Raw genomic sequence first — 20,861 nt, 5'->3', positions numbered from 1 at the left:
ATGAGGATGTCAAGAGCTTCAGTGTTTAAAATATATCATTTAATTTTTATATGTTTAAGATATATCGTTCTTTTTATTCATCTCATCATTAAAACAAAACAAAAAAAAAAATCACTTCTAGCAAATCAATATGACAAACGAGTAAGCCAGAAGATGGCGTTGAAGATTAGCAATCACATTCTTTTTTTTTTTTTTTTTTTTTTGCTCAGTGGTTGAGCGTCTGCCTATGGCCCTATGCGGGGATTGGGTCCCACACTGAGCAATCACATTGTAAAGCAAGGCTGAGAAAATCAGAGGGTGAAGAACAGGAGAGACGACGACCTTGGGAAACTAAGGGTTGTGGAGGGGGAGGTGGGCGGGGGGACGGGGTGCCTGGGTGACGGGCACTGAGGGGGGCACCTGACGAGATGAGCACTGGGTGTTATACTACATGTTGGCAAATCGAACTCCAATAAAAAAAATATATATATATACAAAAAAATAAATAAAGCAAGGCTGATGTGAAGTCTCCGAAAGTTTCATAAATGACTGTTGTTTTCTTCTAGATGAGTGAAAAAAATGCTGAAACTAACTGAACCTAGTGCAGAAGACACGTGGAGGAAAGTGCAAAAAGCTCCTTTGCCATTTTTGTTTTTAGCAATCTCTTTCTATGTGTTGAGAACCCTCTGGGGAAAGGAAGCGTACAGATCAGGACGTGGCACAACGCGAAGGTGGTGGTGTCTGCCGTGTCCACTTAGGTGACCCAAGTGCCTACAGTAGTTTGTGACGTGGAGCAGGTGCTCAAAAAAGTCTGCTAAATGAATGACTCCGTGAAAGGAGAAGAGAGGAAGAAAAATGGGTTGTGACTAGAGTTTTCTCTGAACAAAGCTTTGTTGTTTATAACACAGACTCTGATAATGGAAAACTTGCTTGGGTGAATAAAAATGTAGCATCCTGTTAATTTCTGAGAAAGTCCGTTAGGGTCAGGGAAGGCGGACCTAAGCCGCGCATCACCGCCTGTTTTGCTGTCGCCCAAACTCGGGTTTTCCTTTGGATAAGAGACATCGAGCCCACACGTGAGTTCAAAAGAGAAAAACTGAGAGGTAAGTGAAATCAAAAGCTTTTCAAAAGTCGCAAATTGACCTAGGCTGGTGGTGGTCTAAAATCATATAGAAACCGGTGATCTGACGGTTTACCTGAAATTGCTAAGTGCACCAACATGCTGGAAGCATCCCAGATGCTCTGCTGAAAGCGCAGCGGGCAGATGCACACGCAGTTCGCTTGAATATTAAGGACATCTGGGGAAATTAAGTCAACTCGCAGGTCCTTTCAAATGCTGGTCCTCTCCCGGACATCCAAGCCCCACCAGCAAGTCGCTTCCTGCCGGACTGAGGTTAGGCGGGGTCATTTCAAGGTGAACTGAAGCCCAGGGCTGGGCGCTTGCAGACCCCTCCCCCCCCGCCCTCCTGCTGCCTTAACTAGGTCGGGGGCCCCGCGCATCACCTGGGGACCCTGCTTTAATGGACACAGAGGTCTGGGAGCGTTTCCAGCTCGCGGACGGCCTCCGAGGCGCTGCCCAGCTCCAGGGGAGCCCCGAGTTCCCTCCCGATTTCTCAGCTCCTGGGGGCTCGCGGCGCCAGCTGCATCCCGGGGGGGAGGGGGGCGCCCCCGCGGCTGCTCGGGCTCGGGTGCAAGCTGTGCAGGTGAGGTCCCCTGCACCAGGCCCCACTTCCCGCCCTCGCCGCGCCGCCGGGAGCCGCCAGGAGAGCTCAGCGAGGTCCCCTTCCGCGCCCCGCCCTGGGCAGGAAGCCTCCCGCGGGGGGCCCGCCGCCAGCCCGCTGCAGGTGCGCCTGCCCGGGCACAGCGGACGGGGTCCCCGCGGCACACGGGGTCCCCCCGGCACACGGGGTCCCCTCCAGCGCCCCCGTGCGCCCAGAGCCCCCCCGTGCGCCCAGCATCCCCCGTGCGCCCAGCATCCCCCGTGTCCCCAGCACCCCCCGTGTCCCCAGCACCCCCCGTGCGCCCAGAGCCCCCGTCCCCCCAGTGCCCCCCGTGCCCCCGCCCCCCCCCCCCGCCACGCGCTCCCGCGGCCCGAGCCCGGCCTCCCCCGCGGCGCCGGGTCCCCGCCAGCAGCGCCCCCTCGCCCCGACCCGGGTCGCGCCGCGCTGCCCGCCCAGCTCCGCCCCCGGCTCCGCCCCAGCGGGCTTTTAAGCTTTATAAGTTCCTCTTTCCCACCTCGACACTTACTCGGCTTCACCAGTTGAACTTGGGACCAGCGCGGCCTCAGCGCCGAGTCGGGGGCGAGGTAAGGTCGCGGCGGGGCGGGAGCGCGGGCGGGGGCTGGAGGGAGCGCGTCCTGGGGAGGCCCGAACCCCGGCCCCGGCCCCGGCCCCATCCCCATCCCCGGGCCCTGCTGCGGACGGCGCCCCGCAGAGTCCCGGCCCCCTTCACCTCCGCGTGCTCCGACCCCGCGGCCCCCCATCCCGGGGACGCATCCCCCGACCCATCATCCCGGGGACCCTGCTGCGGACGGCGCCGCGGCTCGGCCCGGGCCCTCATCCCCGGCCCCCATCCCCGGCCCCCATCCCCGGCCCCCATCCCCGAGCCTCCATCCCGGGGACCCTGCTCCGGGCTCCGCGGAGGGAGCCCCCGCTCAGCCGGCCCCCCAACCTCCGGCCCCCCAACCTCCGGCCCCCGGCACAGCCCGGGCCCCCATCCCCGGGCCCCCATCCCCGGCCCCCCGGACCCCCATCCCCGGCCCCCATCCCCGGCCCCCATCCCCGAGCCCCCATCCCGGGGACCCTGCTCCGCGGAGGGCGCCCCAGCTCATCCCGGGCCCGGGAGGCCACGCGGGGGGCGGGATGCGGCCCGGGGCGGCGGGGGGCTCCGCGCAGGAGGAAGGGTTCCAGTCCGCGGCCCAGGGTGGGGAGTCCCGAGGGGTCCTCGGTCACCGGGGCCTCCGCGGCTGCCGGGGGGGGGGGGGGGCCCTGGGACCTCGCGGCTCCTCGGCCAGTGTCCCCGGGGCGCTCTGCCTCGGTCGGGTGCGGTGCGCGGCTGGGCCCCGGGGCGGTGCAGGTGCGGGGCCGTGGGGGGGCGGACTGGAGGGGGACGGGGGGGACCGGGATGGGGAGGCCGGGCCCTTGGAGCGCACGGACGGCGGGCGCCCCACGTGCCGGGCGTCTGCGCGGGGCTGGGTGCTGGGTGCTGGGTGCCGGGTGCCGGGTGCCGGGTGCCGGGGCCAGGGGCCGGGTGCCGGGTGCCGGGTGCAGGGCCGGGCGCGGGTCGCGGGGTGCGGCGCTGACGCCGGGTGTCGGGGTGTCGGGGCGCGGGCAGGCGGCGGCGCAGCGCGGCGGGGCATGAACCTGGAGGGCGGCGGCCGCGGCGGGGACTTCGGCATGAGCGCCGTGAGCTGCGGCAACGGGAAGCTCCGCCAGTGGCTCATCGACCAGATCGACAGCGGCAAGTACCCGGGGCTCGTGTGGGAGAACGAGGACAAGAGCATCTTCCGCATCCCCTGGAAGCACGCGGGCAAGCAGGACTACAACCGCGAGGAGGACGCGGCGCTCTTCAAGGTGGGGCGGGGCGCGCGCGCGGGGGCGCGGGGAGCATCCCGGCCGGCCCGACCCCGGCAGCCTCCCCGCCTGAGCCCCGGCACCTGGGGCGGGGGTGCTGGGGCCCGTCCTCCCTCCCCGTCCTCCCTCCCCGGCCCGGCCGCGTGGTCCCCGAGACTCCACCCCCCCCTCTGGCCTCCCCGCTCCCCGCGCGTCCCTGTCTCCGCGTCCCTCTGACTCCCTCCTTCCAGGTCTCCCTCCGGGCCTGGTCTGGGTCTGAGTGTGGGGGTGGGATGACCCCGGGGCGCCCAGCGACCTGCGCTCGGGGACCCCCCCACACACCTGCAGGCGGAGCGCGGCGGCCTGGGGACTCCGCGGGGAGTCCCTGGAGGGTCTGAGCCTCCTCAGCCGCAGCCACCCCTGCCCCCCTCCCCGCAGCCCCCGCAGGCCCCCCTGCAGCTTCCCCTGCAGTCTCCCCCGCAGCCCACCCTCCAGCCACCCCTGCAGCCTCCCCTACAGCCTCCCCTGCAGCCCCCCCCCCCCCCCGGCCCCCGCAGCTCCCCCCAGCTCCGGGGCAGCGCATTGTAGATGCAGTGACCAGGGCCCAGGTGCTCTTCACCCCTCCCCACCCTCCCTAAGCACCCAGACCTCCCCCTAAGCACCCAGACCTCCCCCCAAGCACTCAGACCTCCCCCTTAGCACCCAAACCTCCCCCTAAGCACCCAGACCTCCCCCTAAGCACCCAAACCTCCCCCCCAAGCACCCAGACCTCCCTCTAAGCACCCAGACCTCCCCCTAAGCACCCAGATCTCCCCCCAAGCACTCAGACCTCCCCCTTAGCACCCAAACCTCCCCCTAAGCACCCAGACCTCCCCCCAAGCACTCAGACCTCCCCCTTAGCACCCAAACCTCCCCCTAAGCACCCAGACCTCCCCCCAAGCACCCAAACCTCCCCCCCAAGCACCCAGACCTCCCTCTAAGCACCCAGACCTCCCCCTAAGCACCCAGATCTCCCCCCAAGCACCCAGACCTCCCCCTAAGCACCCAGACCTCCGGGAAGCCCTGATAGAGCCCAAAGCTGAAACTGCTCCACCAGGAGGACACCTGCTGGGCTTCTGTCCCGTGTAAATCACAGAAGCCTCATTCTTCCCTTTAGAAATACAATTCTCAGGTTCATTTTTTTCTGTTCTGTATGTTGGCAAATTGAACACCAATAAAAAATAAATTTATTATTAAAAAAAAAACAACCTTGTATTTTAACTTTGCCTCCTCCCTTCGTTCCCACAAGGCTTGGGCACTATTTAAAGGAAAGTTCCGAGAAGGCATAGACAAGCCCGACCCTCCGACCTGGAAGACGCGCTTACGATGCGCTTTGAACAAGAGCAATGACTTTGAGGAGCTGGTGGAGAGGAGCCAGCTGGACATCTCGGACCCCTACAAAGTGTACAGGATTGTGCCCGAGGGCGCCAAAAAAGGTGGGACTTCCTAGACTGGGGTACGGAACATGGGCAGCCTGACACCCTTGAGGCCTCAATCTCATTCTGAAGGTCGGTTTTTCTTATCTTTCCTTTCCCTTTCCTTCCTTCCTTCCTTCCTTCCTTCCTTCCTTCCTTCCTTCCTTCCTTCCTTTTTTCTTTCTTTCTTTCTTTCTTTCTTTCTTTCTTTCTTTCTTTCTTTCTTTTTTCTTTTTCTTTCTTTCTTTCTTTCTTTCTTTCTTTCTTCTTTCTTTCTCTTTCTTTCTTTCTTTCTTTCTTTCTTTCTTTCTTTCTTTCTTTCTTTCTTTCTTCTTTCTCTTTCTTTCTTTCTCTTCCTTTTCCTTTTTTTATACCCTGCCTGCCTCCTGCCTCATGTTCAAGCCCAACAGGCTCTTTGCCCAAATCCTCAGGGCCATGAACTGAAGCTCCTGTGCTAGTGTGGGATAACTTCTCAGATTCCAGCTCTCTGCCCGCAGGCGTACGCACATCCACGTGTGCGCATGTTTCTCAGTTATTTCTACTGGAGTCAGATATGGGCCCATTTTTTCAAAAAAAAAAAAAAAGGAAAACCCATTCAAAGTTTTATCTTTACTTATCGGTATTTCACGTGACCATTCTGTAGAAAGGAAGCGTGCAGGTAGTATTACTAATCATAGTAATAAAAATGCCGATTTTTAGAGTATACTGTGGCCAGTTGGGATGCCTATTGAAATTCGGGTCTTCTCTTTCCAAGTTCCTGACCAGCGTGTCAGAGTAGAGCTCAAGAATCTGCATTTCACACAAACCAGACAGATGACTCCACCTGTGGCACATCCTGCTGGTGGGCCCCTGCGTGTGACGAGGTGCACTCACACGCGGCTTTCCAGCTCCCTCCCTACCTGTCCTACATAAGTCAGACCTCGCAGAAATCACTTTAAGGGCCTGAGCACATAATCGCCCGTGGGAATTGCTGAAAAACTGTCTTATTTGTCAACACCGTTATGCCTTCTAGGAATTAAACTCTCATGCATTTTTCTAAGATTTCACTTTTACTTATGACAGTTCCTTTTTTCACACTCTGCCATTTGCCTTTGGCCCAAACGCATAGGAGCAAAGCAGCTCACCCTGGAGGACCCGCAGATGACCATGAGCCACCCCTACACCATGACGGCTCCCTACACCTCGCTGCCAGCGCAGGTACGGGCCGAAGGGTATGGGCGCCTGGAAGGGGAGGCTGGGTCTGGGCGAGGCCACGTGAGCCAGCGGGCCCCACGCAGCAGGAAAAGTGAACAAACAAAAACAGCAGCACTTTGTTTTTGTTATTAGTCAACCAGCCGAACCCCGTCCCCAATCATGGGACGAATGTCTCACTTCCCACCTGGTGTTGCTCTCGGTGCTGGTTTTCAGGAGAGGAGAGGCAAACGCGTCTGCCCGTTAGCGCAGATTTCGCCCGATTCTGAAATCTGGGAAACAGATCTTTTCGGGGAGATGAAAATTTTGGAAGTAGCGCTTTATCATGTGAAACCACAGGGCAGCTGATCTCTTCAGACTTTTCTGATGTGAATTACGGCTCTGTTTGCTTCACTCTGGTGGGTAGGAGAAAGCAGATTTCCCTGCAGGACTTTTGGTGCCAGGTTCAGCCATATGACGAAGCTTTAGACAAATCGTTCCTTACAACACTGTCTTCATTGTGCCTCTTGAGTCTTTATGGCTACTTTCCACCTAGTGTGATGAGCTTTTCACTCCAGAGTCTCTCGAGATGATAAGACGATGCGGCTGTGAGCGACTTCAGAGGTTCTGCGGGGAGCTGAGTACAAGGGAATCGGCCTCCCTCTCGCAGGGCAGCCGCTGGTCCCTGCCCGGCTGGTGGCTTTTCGTCTCAGCCGCGCCCTCATATTCCTTTAGCAGGTTCATAACTACATGATGCCTCCCCACGAGCGAGGCTGGAGGGAGTACATCCCCGATCAGCCCCACGCGGAGATCCCGTATCAGTGTCCGGTGACGTTTGGATCCCGCGGCCACCACTGGCAGGGCCCGGCTTGTGAAAACGGTAAGGGGTGCAGCAGAGCACACCTGGCCCGGGGCCCCGGCCTCCCCCGACCCGTCCCCGGCGCTGCCCCGGCTCCTGCCCTTCTCCCGCACAGTGAGGGAGAAAGGGTGGTCTCCCTCCTGCAGCCTGGGAAGGGGAGGCGCTCCAAGACTTGCTGACACCTGGCCTACCTGTGCCAGGTGTGAACCGCCTGATGCGAGACCTTATTTAAACATCACAGGCATGGTTCCGGGTGGCTGCTGCTTGCTCGGTTAGGGTCTGCCCTGGTTCCCTTCACACTGGCCTGGGACCAGGCCCAACAGGCTCCCTGCTCAGTGGGGGGCCTGCTTCTCCCTCTCTCTGCCCTCACCCACCGCTTGCGCTCTCTTGCTTCTCTCTCTCAAGGAAATGAATAGAAATCTTTTTTAAAAATTTTTTTAAAAAATAAGTGTTGCAGAAAAAATGAAAGGGGGCACTAATGTCAAAATAAATGAATGAATACATAAAAGCAAGAAAATAAACATTGCAGAGACCTAACCCAGGCAGCTACAAACTGCCCTGCTGTTTTTGAGGTAAAATCACACCATGTAACGAATGCCCAAAGTTACCCAGTGAAAAGCGAGGGGCTGGAGTTCGACCTCAGGTCCCCGAACCCAGCCTTTCGTTGAAGCCAAGGGGTCTCAGACGTCAGGCTGGTTGGCTCTGTCTCCTGAGTTCTCTGTCTGATAGGTTAGCATCTTTCATCTTCCCTAAATAATCTTGGGCGAAAAGTGATAGATTTGGTCAGCCTTCCCCCTGGACTGTCCCGAATGCTGACGGGACCGATGGCCTCGCAGCTCTGCCGCTTTCTGGCCGCCCCTAAGTGGGCGTGCTCCAGCTGTGCCGGGCCCTCCCCTACGGGACCCCAGGAGCCGACTGGGCCCGCCGGCCACCGGCTGCTCAGCACGTGGAGCATGTGGCTCTCCATCCTGAGCTCAGGAGCTCGAGCCCCACAGGGCCGGGAGTTCACCTACCCCGATGCGGTGCCCATCAGAGTGATTTGGGGACTAGAAGTGATAGTACGAATGCAATGAGTAAATAGTAAGAAGAGAAAAGCCTGCAGAGGTGTCGGGTCCAGAGCTTCGCCTACCCCGGGCGCTTGGGGTCCTCTGCCCGTAGGAGCTCCCCAGATGTCGAGGTGAGATGTCTCCGCGGAAGCACCGGTTAACCCCGCAGAGAGAACCTCACGGTGTATTGAACGGAGCACAAGCTTCCAGGACTCGGAGTTAGGTGGTTCGGTAGGAATCCCGAGCGGGTCAGGATCAGATCCTTCTGTGTGTTCTAGGAGTATTGGGTTCTTCGCAATGTGGTCAGCTCCCTTTTTACTGATCATGTTCAAGTCGGTTTTGGCTTTATGGGATTTGAGATTCACGTTCAGTGGCAAGTTTCCAGAAAAGCCCAGAATTTGATTGCACTAGCGTTTCAAGAGCGATTTGCAACAAAGGCTGCTTTCCATCCCGCCGTGGAGGAGTTGGCCCCCCTGGAACCACTTGCTGAGGTTCACACCTGTGTCTAGTGCATCGGGCTCTGTTGAATAAGAACTTAGTAACAGGGCAATGCCTCGAACTCTAGGGAAATACGGGATTGGCACACGCGGCGTGGAGGCATAGTTGACAGCAAATGAGGTGCCACAAAACCGTGTCCTATTACGTATTCTTTCTCCGTTATTGCGTAATGTGACCTGCAGCTACTGGGCAGCCAAGGCGCATGGTTCGGTTTTGCTCCTGAGCCCGGGAATAGAGAACTAGATAAATGTGGTGTGAACAACTTGTAAGTTTTTGATTGGGCCCTTTGGCAGCGGAACTCAGGCAGACCTGAGCTCTCAGCTCTCCTATGACCCCGCTGTGTGGACAGGACAGGGTAGATCTCCTTGACCTGGGTCATCCCGTTGCTCAGGGTAGTTACGGAGGACGCCGCTCACAGGTACGGACTGGCGGGTACCGGACGAGCGAGCCCTGGGGACCCGAACAGCCATGGTGACGACAGTCCGCAATACTGCATCGTATTAAAAGCCGTAGGAGAGCAGAGCTTGAGTATCCCCCCGACGTAGCACACGCACAGGGTGATTATGTGAGGTGATGGCGGTGCTCGCTGAGTTTAAGACGAGAGAGAAACACTTACAGAGGGATGGTTCCAGGTTTCCTTCCGCGGCTCTGAAAAGCCTCCTTCCTCTTTCAGTCTTGTGTTTTCCCGATTTGGGCTTCGGCTTCTCTTTGCCCCTGGAGGATGCCCCCAGTCTTCCCCGCAGGGCCCCTGGCGCTTCCCTCCCAGGGCTGGTGCGTCCCCGGGGGCTCAGCGGCCACAACCCAGGGAGAGGAGACCTCCCTTGCGTCTTGGTTGGACAGACTCTGTTTAGACATCATCTGACTCTTATTTACGAATGCAGGTTGCCAGGTGACAGGAACCTTTTATGCTTGTGCCCCGCCTGAGTCCCAGGCCCCAGGAATCCCCATAGAGCCAAGCATAAGGTCTGCCGAAGCCTTGGCGCTCTCAGGTGAGTGCAGCGTTCCCTCCTGGAGCCGCACAGCAGGCTGGCTGCCCGGCGCCCCGCCCTCACCTTCCACCTTCGGGTAGACTTGCTGGGGTGGGTGCGGGGTGGGGGTGGTGTCCCCGGGCACAGGCCGCGGCACTGGCTTCTTCCACCTGGGCTAGAGCGGGTGTGGACACATCTGACTCCCGCGGGTGTGAGCCAGAAGCATCAGTAGAACACTCAGCACCGAGAAGCCAGCTTTTGATTCTAAATGCTGGCTTGTGTCCAGTCTTTTAAGGTTTCCAGTGACATCTATCTGAATTTCCAGGGACACGCAAATGCCCCAGCTCGATACATCAGTATTGGCCCCGCTTCAGCCAATATTCTCTCAATGTAGTAGAATCTCTTAGAAAAAATACACAAGGGTTTCTCATTTTGAAAAGCTCATCATCCTTCCAGGCTTAGTCACAGGTAGGTCTTCCTGTCTGGCCTCCTGGTGACGGGAGTCCTGCTCCCCTCTCTGCCACATTTGTGCGCCTGAAAGCAATGGACATGGCGCTCTTCCTCTGAAATTCGATAAGTCTTGCGAAAAATTTGGATTAGATCGGCTTTCAGAGTTTCACTTCTAAAAGGATTCCTACAAGCTCAGAGATCCTACGTGTTTTAAGGAAGGCACCTCAAGGTTCATGAAACGTATGTGTTGCCTGTATATTTATTTATTTATTTATTTTTGGATAGTATTTTGGGTTGTTTTAAAATGAGATGCATAATTATGTTAAACATGAGTAGCCTAAGCTTCAGAATGAATTATCCCCTTCCCCTCAGGCTTTTTTTTTTAAAAAAAACAGTGATGGAATAAAATAAATTATCAAGGTGGCAGGGATTCCGGGCACCTTTCCTGCTTCCAAGTTCACCACTTACTCTTCTCGGCTCTACAGCTCTGAACAAGGCTTGCTGCCTCTTTCCTCACATGGTCCTAAGTGACAGAAGGGGGGTGTTTCTGAGCAGCAAGACTTGTGCTTGTTTTTAGAAACGTTCTAAGCCTTCTCTTAAGCACCTAAGACCTGTGCAGGTGCCTGGAGGGTGGGGGGTAAACAGCTATTATGTCGCTGTGACCTCGTGATTCCTGAGGACGTTAGATGCAATGAGGCCTGCCCTGCGGGTCGCCTCGGGTTCCCAATGCTCTCCGTGAGAGCCCGGCTCCCAGCTAGTGCGTTTACAGCCGCAGGAATTGGAGTGGAGGACAGAGACGGTGATGAGGGTTCAGTCTCACAACCGACCGTTGGGGAATAAGAGGGTTTTGTGGGTCGCTTTCTTGGGAATATGCACAATACAGACGAATGATCAACCTCGAGCGCGTTGGCCGAGCCGATTCCCGTTCCTGGGTCCCACACAGTCACGGATGGCTCGCTCCGGCCCGTGAGCCCTTCCGCACTTCGGTGAAGGGGCCCTTTGCAGACCGAGCTTGGTCCTTTCAGTCTGTGGGTCATATTCTGAAGGAAAATTTCCCACCATAGGGTGGGTTTACTGATGGATATAATAGACGGTGCAGTTATTTTAGCCTTAGAACATCTTTTTCTCCATGGATTCTTTTCTTTCCTCATGAATTAATTTTATTATACAAGTCGTACATACACACACTGCACAAAAACTAACATGACCATTGGAAAGGCAAAACTGGAAAACAAAAACCTTGCATTCCTACCACCCAGGGGTCACTGCTGTTAGAGTCTTAGAGCTTACCTTCCCTAAGACCTCAATGTGCACTTGTGTGTGTGTATATATCTTAATGTAAGTGACATCATAATGGTAGTTTAGGGCCGTTTCAGATGTAAATATTTTTATTTATTGAAACACCTTTATATCTCTCTGCTAGTAGGAATTAAACTTAGGCTTTACCTCCTCCAAAAAATCAAAGCTGATCGCCATGCTTGAAGATGAATTTTGTTCAGTGCTACGTGCCTTAGTATTTTAGACACGATTCTTGTCATCACCACCAGCATCAACACTAAAACAATGACACAGAAAGCGTCTGACACAAGTCAAATACATCGTGCAGAAAAACGATGTAAGGCGTGATCCCCCTCCATGAGAAGAAATCTTTGGCCACGTAAATTCGATAGGTTTCTTGCAGGATTTCTTTAATATCTGTTACTGTCTGTGGCTCCGGGAGGGAGATGAGGGCGTACAGCATTTCCTGAACTTCCTTAAGCTGGAACTTTCTAGTTTTTGTGGAATATCCTGGGACAGACACCAGGGGCCCCCCAAGCGTACGTGTTCTGGTCACCTAGTTTGGGATCCTGATGGGTGTCCAGTGCTCCTGGGTCCATCGGCACTGACCTTGAAACCTCTGTGTTTGCAGACTGCCGACTGCACATCTGCTTGTACTACCGGGAGATCCTGGTGAAAGAGCTGACCACATCGAGCCCAGAAGGCTGTCGGATCTCCCACGGGCACACTTACGATGCCAGTAACCTGGACCAGGTCCTGTTCCCCTACCCAGAGGACAATGGCCAGAGGAAAAACATCGAGAAACTTCTGAGCCACTTGGAGAGGGGTGTGGTCCTCTGGATGGCCCCTGATGGGCTTTATGCCAAAAGACTGTGCCAGAGCAGGATCTACTGGGATGGGCCCCTGGCACTGTGCAGTGACAGGCCCAACAAACTGGAGAGGGACCAGACCTGCAAGCTCTTCGACACACAGCAGTTTTTAGCAGGTAACGCGCCAAATTCTCTGTTAGAATGGAGCGTCCCATGCCTGTGAGCCTGAGACACAGAATGGAGGGGGTGACGCGGTGCCCACCACCGTGGTCCAAACAGATGGTCACTTCCGCCCCAAGCGGAGGTCCTCCGTCTAGGAGCCCCTGAGCCCACCCTGCGTGATCTGAGATAGGGTTCCTGTGTGTTCACCTCTCACCTTTGCCTCTACCACCCACTCCTCTCCATCGGCAGAGGCGCGTGAAGAGAACGGAGCTTGCGCCAGGGGATTGTGGCTCAGGCGGACAGCTAGAAATTCTGGGATTCAACCGATAGTCACTGACGCAGAAGGTTCACGCTTTACTGCTAGTGGGATCCCAGCAAGCTACTATTTGTTAAGGTCCCTCAGAAAATTATAAGGGTCAGAGGTGTACCGTTAGCGTTCTTGGCTGTGGGATGCGGTGCCCCGTGCAGATGCCCTCCAGCAGGGGGGACGAGGAGGGAGTGTGCGGAACCGGCTTTGCAAAGGGGAAATCATGAGAAGGCTTTGAGGTATCTCTACGGTATACATGTCTCAAGTAAGATTTTCTAAAACTAGTAAGTTTTGATTTCATGACAAGTGAATTAGTCCTGGGCTGGTTTTTGTGAAACCAATGGCCACATTCGTGCTGAAGCTTCATCCAGAGTATCCATTTGGCCGTCGTCTATGTTGATGAAACCTCTTTTTGGGGGAGAAAGCTGTTCTCTCGGCTGTCCACTATTTCTGTGCCCTGTCCTTGAGCTACTCTTTGATAAGTACCCTTCAGAAATGCCCTATGGCTTTGGGTCTTCAGGTCCCTCTCCTTTCTGTGAATACGCTTCTGATTCAATTCATTTAAAACAGAAACGTGAAGTACCTGCGTGCTTTGGTACGACTGACAGTCGCTCAGCCTTTTGGGTTTGGTTCCCCAGATTGGTGTAGACTCATCCAAATTCTCTTTGATGCACCCCCCCCCCCCAAACGGGTATGTCCCTATATGACTGACCCTTGACTAGGAAGTGTGACAAGAGGAAGAGGGAGACGTGGGTCTGTGAGTGCCAGACCCGTGGCAGCACCAGGGTGAGAAGGGCCTGCGGGCCTGCACGTCCCTTTCTCCGGTGTCGGCAGAACTGCCTTCAGGTCCACGCCGTGACTTCTGCACACGCTGGGCCCAGTGTGGTGATCACGGGGGGCAGCCCGGGGCGGCTCGGGGGCTGCCGGGGGCTGTCCTGTCTGCACCTCCCCTGTCTGCGGCGGAGGCCGAGGGGTCCGCGGGCGCTGGGTCTCCTCAGAGACGGTGGGTCTTGGCCTCTTTGGACTCGGAAGAAGCCGCAGGCCTAGGGCTTTAGTCAGAGTCCCTGAGGAAGGACACTGGTGTCTGTGAGTTTCTCGCCACGTGTGTTTTAGGAAGGTCAGATCCTCCCATGTCACGAGGCTGTACGTGCCCCTCAAGTGCCAGGCACTGAGAGCTGGACCCGGACTAGAGGCACACGGCTTGAGGCCCGGCCCCGAGCACCCCAGGCTCAGTTCACCTGCCCAGGGTTCAACGTTTATCTGTGAGCAAGGGTTGTTTTTGGTTCCTCGTAACCAGGGGCTGAGCTTTTTGCTCACTACACCCCCTTATCTTGAAGTGGTCCCTGAGGCTCAGGGAGGAACCTGTGAACTCAAACACTGCAGCTGTGCAGACCAGCTTCTGCATAATCAAGGATTCCCACAGAATGTTCTCGTATTATCAAGCATTTGAGACGTGACTTTTTCGGAGAATTGTGCCAACTCGCCACTCTGACTGGCGCGTGTAGGTGGAGGCTCGGGCCTCAGCAGTGTGAATGCCTGCGACACATTCTGACTGAGTCAGTTAGGCTTGATTTGAATTCTGGAAAAAAAAAAAGCAGGAAGTCAAGCAGTCCAGTGAGTTAGTTAGAAACTTTGCTTCAGTTGACGAGCACAGTGAAGATCTTTGATATCTGCCCATTCAGGATTCGCAGACTCCTAGGGACGGCCCCTGAAGGCAGAGCCTGGAGGTGCACAAGGCGCATATCTGATCAAGATGCTGTGCATTCGGCTTGCAGGAGGTGTAGCAGCACTGCGGGGCCTTCCTCTGCAGGCGCGACATTTAACTGCTGGGAAGGAAAGCTTAGGAGCAGCTGGAGTCTTAGAGTCCTCCTGGACGTGGGCGAGGGGCCGGGGTCAGTGCCAGGGACTGCACGTGCGGCTTCGCTGCTCCGCGCCCTTCCCGGGGAGGGATGCCTGGAGGGTCCACACACCCACCAGGGTGGGGCCGGGTGCTTCATCACTACCTTTCTCCTTCCTTTTTTTTTTTTTTTTTTTTAAAGATTTTTATTTATTCATGAGAGAGACAGAGAGAGAGAGAGAGAGGCAGAGGGAGAAGCAGGCTCCATGCAGGGAGCCCGACTTGGGACTCGATCCCGGGTGTCCAGGATCACGCCCTGGGCTGAAGGCGTCGCTTAAACCGCTGAGCCACCTGGGCTGCCCCCTTTCTCCTTCCAAAGCAACGTCTCTCGCAGGAGACAGGCAACAAGTCAGCCCAAAGTCCCACAGTTTAGGCTCCGCGCCAAGCAGGAGGCAGCTGCCCAGAGCTGGTGCTCAGTCCCCAAGATAACAGGAAAGCATTTGCAGGGGCGCCTGAGTCATGGAGAAGTCCTGACTGGCCCAGATACCGGATTATAAGCGCTCAGCTGTTTTGAGATGACATTTTTAAATAATCAGAACATTTTTATTTATTTATTTATTTTTAAATATTTTTTTAAGGATTTTATTTATTTATTCATGAAAGGCACAGAGACACAGGCAGAGGGAGAAGCAGGATCCCTGCAGGGAGCCCAGTGTGGGACTTGATCCTGGGACCCTGGAGTCACGCCCTGGGCCGAAGGCAGATGCTCAACCCTTGACCCACCCAGGCGTCCCAATTTTGATTTTTTTTAAATGAAATTTCTCCTTTATATAAATTATTCTTTTGCCTCAATGTAGCTACATTGCTTTTCCTTTTCCTTCAGCCTTCACTCCTTTCTCCCACCCTTCGCACTGCCCTGGCTCCAGGGCTACAAGTCAAGAGTCTTCATCTGCAGGGCACGTTTCCCATAAAGAATCAGGTGAAACCTAGAGCTGTCTCAGGAAAAGCACACATATGGACATGGACATGCAATTCTCTATTGGGGTCTGAGGTTAGGAATCCCACTTAAGAGAAATAAAGAATACTCACTCCTTCAGTTTTCCAAATCAGCAGTGAGCTTCTGCCTCCTGTTTTAACCCGGCACGTTCAAGGATCGTTTCTGATCAGGGTCATTTGTTTCTGTCTTTTTCTTGTGGGGTTCTCTAGAGCTGCAAGCTTTTGCTCACCATGGCCGTCCCCTGCCAAGATTCCAGGTAACTCTGTGCTTCGGGGAAGAGTTTCCAGATCCTCAGAGGCAAAGGAAGCTCATCACTGCTCACGTAAGTATTTAGTCCCATTCAAATGATGGAGTTTCCCTATTTTCCATCAGGGGTAGGGTCCCATTTAGAAAATTCTCAAATACAAATATATGTCAAGTGACGGGAACATCCTAAGGGAGGAAGCATGGCCCAGTGAATGGTGCTGGGAGTCCAGGGACCCACAAGTTCTTCCCAGCCCTAGATGTCTACTCATCAAACCTGCACCGTGGGCCTCTTTGTCCCATCATGACACTGTCCTATTCCCGTTTTATAAGGATTTAAAAGGACTGGTCGTAAAAGTGTCCCCTTAATATTCTCCATATTTAATATTGCCTTTAAAATGCCTTCTAGCTGACCTCCACTCAACAGAGAAGCTCTTTCCAAATGGGAAGCTGTCCATTGACTTAAGTATTTTGCTGTTCCCCCAAATGTTTCCCAAATCCCCTTTTATTTCAGATTTATTTCAGATTTCTGATTTTTAGACATTATTTATTTCAGATTTCTGATTTTTAGACATTATTTAACTAGTGGAAACCGAGGGCCATGTGTTATTTGGAGGAAGCTAACTCTGTCAAGGAATTTAAGTAGCTCAGACCACCAGTGTTCTCTAGCAGAGTTTGAAATAGGTTCGACTGCAGCAAGTAAACACCTTTTTCATAAAATAGAAAAGAAAAAATGATTTATAGAGATAGCATTTGGAATAAATTTGCCACAGAAAACAGAGCTTTGAATACCTAAGAGTTTTGAATTTGAGAACTTCACATTGCTACCTACCTTTGAGAGTCATTAATGGGCCCAGACAAAAAGGTAAAAGAAATCATACTCAATAATATAAATATTCAGGTCATATTGTAGTTCTGATAATGTTTTTTTGTTGTTGTTGAGAAACTGAAATAAAACACTAATTGTAAACCCGTAATCCTCCTCCTCTTGATTTGAAAAATCAAAAACCAATCCACCAACCAACCAACAACAACAAAAATATATATATAGTCTTGTAGATTTTAGGGCTTTTTCACGAATTCTCTCCAGTAATTGATACAATAATTAATATCTTGTTAACACCCAGGACTGTTAAATAACTAAATAAACTTGGTATTGACAAATAACATGTCAAAAGTTGGTGAAAAACTCCTGCACCCGCCAAATTTTAAGGGTGTTCTGGGTGCACCAGGCATCCTCTGAATCAGGCAGTGATGGGTTCCTCAAGCAATGGTCCCTGGAATCTAGGTGTCTGGGGTGGAAAAGAAAGATGGATTGGTGTACACCACGAGTTCTACTCCTTTTTATTATGGATTTAATTTATTTCAGGCATGTCATATGAATTATGCTTAAGTTTCTATATATCAAATAATATAAAGGCTCAATTTAATAGCGGAATTGATTAACAAAGTATTCTGTTTTCTTAGATGTTGTAAATTAAGGACATGCTGAAAGCTGAATTTTTTTTTTTTTTTTTTTGGTGACTATGAACCACACAAATAGCCAAACTAGATGAATTTGGGTTCAATTAGCCTCTCTTTCCCCATAATAGCAGTGTTGTTGTTTGCATAGATTTTGCCCCTTTCTTCTTCCTTTCCCTTAGAAATCTGTGGATTATCTAGGTGGTCCAGGAATTGTAAATTGCTCAGGGTTTGCACCTGCGTCCCCGTCAAGCTGTGGTCGCGGAGAAATGCATTGGCCTTAATTATCCTGAGTTAGCTCCACCTTCACTGGTCACCTCCAACGGCCTTTTAGTTTGGTCATGTCCCTGACTTGCTTAGGCTTAGCCAAACGTAAATTTTAAGCGGCTGATCATTGAAAAGCACCATCCCTGACGTTAATGCAGTCGAAACTCAGAGCTCAGTAGGGCTCGTCGCCTGGCATGGGAGGGCGCCCGCAGGAACGGCTTCCCACGGTGCCACGGTTGACCGGTGGTGCCAACCTCGGACTCCGCCGTCCCTGAAATACGGAGTCAGTAACGACGAGCCAGTCGCAGGGCGCTCGAAAGCATGTTTCAATAACGTCTTCTTAAAATCTCTTATTAAAGGTCGAACCTCTACTCGCCAGACAGCTGTACTATTTTGCTCAGCAAAACAGTGGACACTTCCTGCGGGGCTACGACCTGCCCGAGCACATCGGCAGCCCCGAGGACTACCACAGGTCTATTCGCCACTCCTCCATTCAAGAATGAGAGGGCCGCCGAGGGGCGTCGTGCCACCGTAGATACCCGACGTTCCCAGGGACAGCTGACCGAACTCCCTCTTTTCCTTTTGAGAAAGCTGGCGATTGGGACTTCAGCCCTTGAGGAGAATCTCGGCAAGAATGAGCGTAAAAACAAACAAACAAACAAACAAACAAACAAAAAAAACCCAAAAAAACCCAAAACCACCCCGGCTCCGTCTAAGCGAGCTTATTCCTAAGGAAACGCGGTTTGCAGGGTCTCCCGTAGACTGCCGCCTTTGAGGATCACTGTGAACGTTGACCAAAGGATGTGTTTACATTGACTTAAATGCTCTCTTTAATTTGATGTGGATTATCTGTTGCTTGAAAACGGAGAAAACTTGTGTTTCAGTGTCGACCACTAACTGGAGGGATAGAAGCACACGAGTGTCGTACTATTACTCAGGGAACTAATGTCTAAATTTGAGGTGACTCTGCCCACAAAAGGAACATGTTAATGCCCATAGAAGATGTCGCTCTTGTAGACAATGCTTGCTGTTAGGGAATCTTTGGCTGGGACTGGACCACGGTGCCTCCAGCCTCAGGCTGGCTCATTAACCCGCTGCGCCCGGGCCCGGGCCTGGCCCCACGGCTTCCCTGCCTTGTCTAACCACACCCCCCTCCGTTTGCTCTCTCTCCTCGGGCGCCCCTGAGAACCAATTGGTATTTTCTGGAAATAGGTTAAAAAAAAGCATTAGGGCTACCCTTGATTAGTGTGTTTTAGTAAGGCCTACAGTCTGGCAATGGGTACTTGAGATAGTTTTTGTTTTGTTTTTTGTCTCTCTATTCTCTCTATTCTCTATATTCTATTCTCTATAGAATAGAAATCATGGCTAGAGCTATTTTTTAAAAAAAGAAGAAAAGGGTAACAATCCAAGTACTGAAGATATATTTTTGAAACTCGGTGACATTTCCCCCTCTTACCCTGTTTGTTTTGTTTGGCTATCAGTTAGTTATCCATGACAACACTAAAGAGGAGGAGCCGATGCTTTTCAATTTGTTGAACTCTGTTAGGAAAGATGATGACAGGATTTCACTGATTGCGTAACTGCAGACTCAGTGGGCTGTTTTTGCTTATTTTGTATATTATGTGCTTCCTCATGCCAATATGGTTTGACAGGGCTTTTACTGGGCTTTTTCCAAATAAATCTTTTTATAGAATCACCAAGATCTCTACTTGCTTAAGTGAACCTGGTCACTTCCTTGTTGATTGTTTTGGAAAAGCACAGATGTTTAGACTGATGCTGGCAACTGATATTTTTATTATACTACGAAAAACTGCTCTTACTTTCAGGCTCAGCAAAAGACTTAATAGTTCTCAAATATATGCCTCTCTTATTCCAGCCTGTATTTCCAAATCATTCAACAAGCTGTGCCCCTTACATTAGACAGATTATCTATGGCCTTTATCCAATTTGGTAAGCAATGAAACAATTGGAATGACGTTTTTTTAACCTTTAAAAAGGAGGATTTTTAAAAAGAATTTTATTTATTTACTTAGAGAGAACGGGGAGAGGGGGACAGAGGGAGCGGGAGAAGCAGGCTCCCTGCTGAGCAAGGAGCCTGACGTGGGGCTCGATCCCAGGACCCCGGGGTCACGACCTGAGCCGAAGGCAGATGCTCAACTGACTGAGCCACCCGGGCGGCCCAAGGACTTTTTAATGGTAACATGATACATATTAACTACAGGAAATGGAAACAGTATACACAGGCCAAAAAAAAAAAAAAAAAAAAAAAAGGAGCACATCGTCCTCCTTTTCACCAGCCCAAATTCCTCCCTTGAGATATCTGCAAGAAGAGTTTCACTTATTCTTCCAATACGCTTCACTTCTCTGTAGGTTTACATCAACTCAGAAAAAAAAACAAAACGAACCACCTCCTAGGATCATCTTGCAGCCACTTTAATGCAGCTGCTCTTTCAACCTAAGGATGCATTTACCTCACCCTTTCCCGAGGCCTTGTCCTTGCAGAACCCCACCCGTGCAGGCCGTGCAGGCCGAGCGAGGAATTTCACCAGCCGCTAGGAGTGAATGCGTGTGGACAGCGGATTATATTTTGTGAATTGCAGTAATTTATACATCTTATAGATGCAAAGTGTTTTAGGGTATATTATCCTAAGGGGAAATTGAAGGCAAAATTAGGAATTGCTGTGACACAGGCCCCAGTGTATGCGGCCCCTCCTCCCTGGAGAATATTTAACCCACGCCAGCACTTCAGAGAAGTTCCCTGGTGTCAATCCCAGGGGTGCTGTGTCTTCTGAATTCTCCAAACAGAAGCTTATTTCTACGCTGTTGCGCATTCTTTTTTCTTTTCTTTTTTCTTTTTCTTTTCTTTTCTTTTCTTTTTCTTTTCTTTTCTTTTTTTTTTTTTTTTTTGATATTAAGCTACTTTAACACTGGAGTTACATTTCCTGGAAAATGCTCTTGGCTTGGGCTGCTGTCCCTTTTCTCATCCTTACTTCCATCTACTTTTTTTTTTTTTTTTTTAATTTGGAGGAATCCAGAGTGTGTGCTAAGGAATGAATCATGAAGAAATCAGGGTGAAGAACCTGGCATGAGCTCCTGCCTGAGAGGCTGGGCAACAGGTGGACACGCACTGAAAGAAGCCTTTCTCCTGTGTTGGCTGCACCACTGAACATTGTTGCAGTTGGTTTTTTTTTTTTTTTTTTTTTTTTGGTAGCAAATATTTTTTTAGTTCAAAGCCCCCTTAATTCTTTGATCACATTTCTCCCATTTCCCCACAGGTGAATGTTTTTCTGGAAGCGATGAGCTTCCTTGAGGTCTGTATTTTTAGTCTGTACCTCCCGAGTTTGTGGTCGCCCGGCATCTATTTAAATGTTGCATTAGGGCTGTCCTGCCGTAGGTGTTGTCCTGCAACGGACTTTCCTGGCTGTTCCATCGCTGAGGTCGCCCCACATCCATGAAGGTGGGTCTCAACTGGCTCTCATCAGCTGGGGTCAGATGGCTTTTCACATGAGTGTGGTGAGGGTCGAT

At 52.5% G+C, this 20,861-nt stretch overlaps 1 protein-coding gene across 2 annotated transcripts; it reads left to right on the top strand.

The window, feature by feature from the left end:
* The first annotated feature begins 2,174 nt into the window (after positions 1 to 2,174).
* IRF4 (interferon regulatory factor 4) lies at positions 2,175 to 19,032 on the top strand. 2 transcript variants are annotated; one of them, XM_077885795.1, is made up of 9 exons: positions 2,175 to 2,284; positions 3,313 to 3,551; positions 4,819 to 5,005; positions 6,093 to 6,181; positions 6,893 to 7,034; positions 9,439 to 9,546; positions 11,885 to 12,238; positions 15,575 to 15,687; positions 17,696 to 19,032. In XM_077885795.1, the coding sequence occupies exons 2-9, from the start codon at positions 3,336 to 3,338 to the stop codon at positions 17,837 to 17,839; spliced, it is 1,353 nt and encodes a 450-aa protein (XP_077741921.1). In that variant the 5' UTR covers positions 2,175 to 2,284; positions 3,313 to 3,335; the 3' UTR covers positions 17,840 to 19,032. The 2 variants fall into 2 exon arrangements, with proteins under 2 accessions (XP_077741921.1, XP_077741920.1); XM_077885794.1 differs by having other exon boundaries at positions 6,890 to 7,034.
* Positions 19,033 to 20,861: the final 1,829 nt, after the last annotated feature.

Source organism: Canis aureus, chromosome 37, assembly GCF_053574225.1.
Source record: "Canis aureus isolate CA01 chromosome 37, VMU_Caureus_v.1.0, whole genome shotgun sequence".
Lineage (NCBI taxonomy): Eukaryota > Metazoa > Chordata > Mammalia > Carnivora > Canidae > Canis > Canis aureus.
This window is presented reverse-complemented; position numbering and strand designations above follow the sequence as displayed.

What these genes read in the sequence shown, in the direction of transcription:
- IRF4 (XM_077885794.1), top strand. Translation starts at nt 3,336, where the DNA reads ATGAACCTGGAGGGCGGCGGCCGCGGCGGGGACTTCGGCATGAGCGCC. An exon ending in GGGCCCGGCTTGTGAAAACG is followed by an intron (nt 7,035 to 9,438) that starts GTAAGGGGTGCA and finishes TTACGAATGCAG; the next exon opens with GTTGCCAGGTGACAGGAACC. An exon ending in GGAAGCTCATCACTGCTCAC is followed by an intron (nt 15,688 to 17,695) that starts GTAAGTATTTAG and finishes CTCTTATTAAAG; the next exon opens with GTCGAACCTCTACTCGCCAG.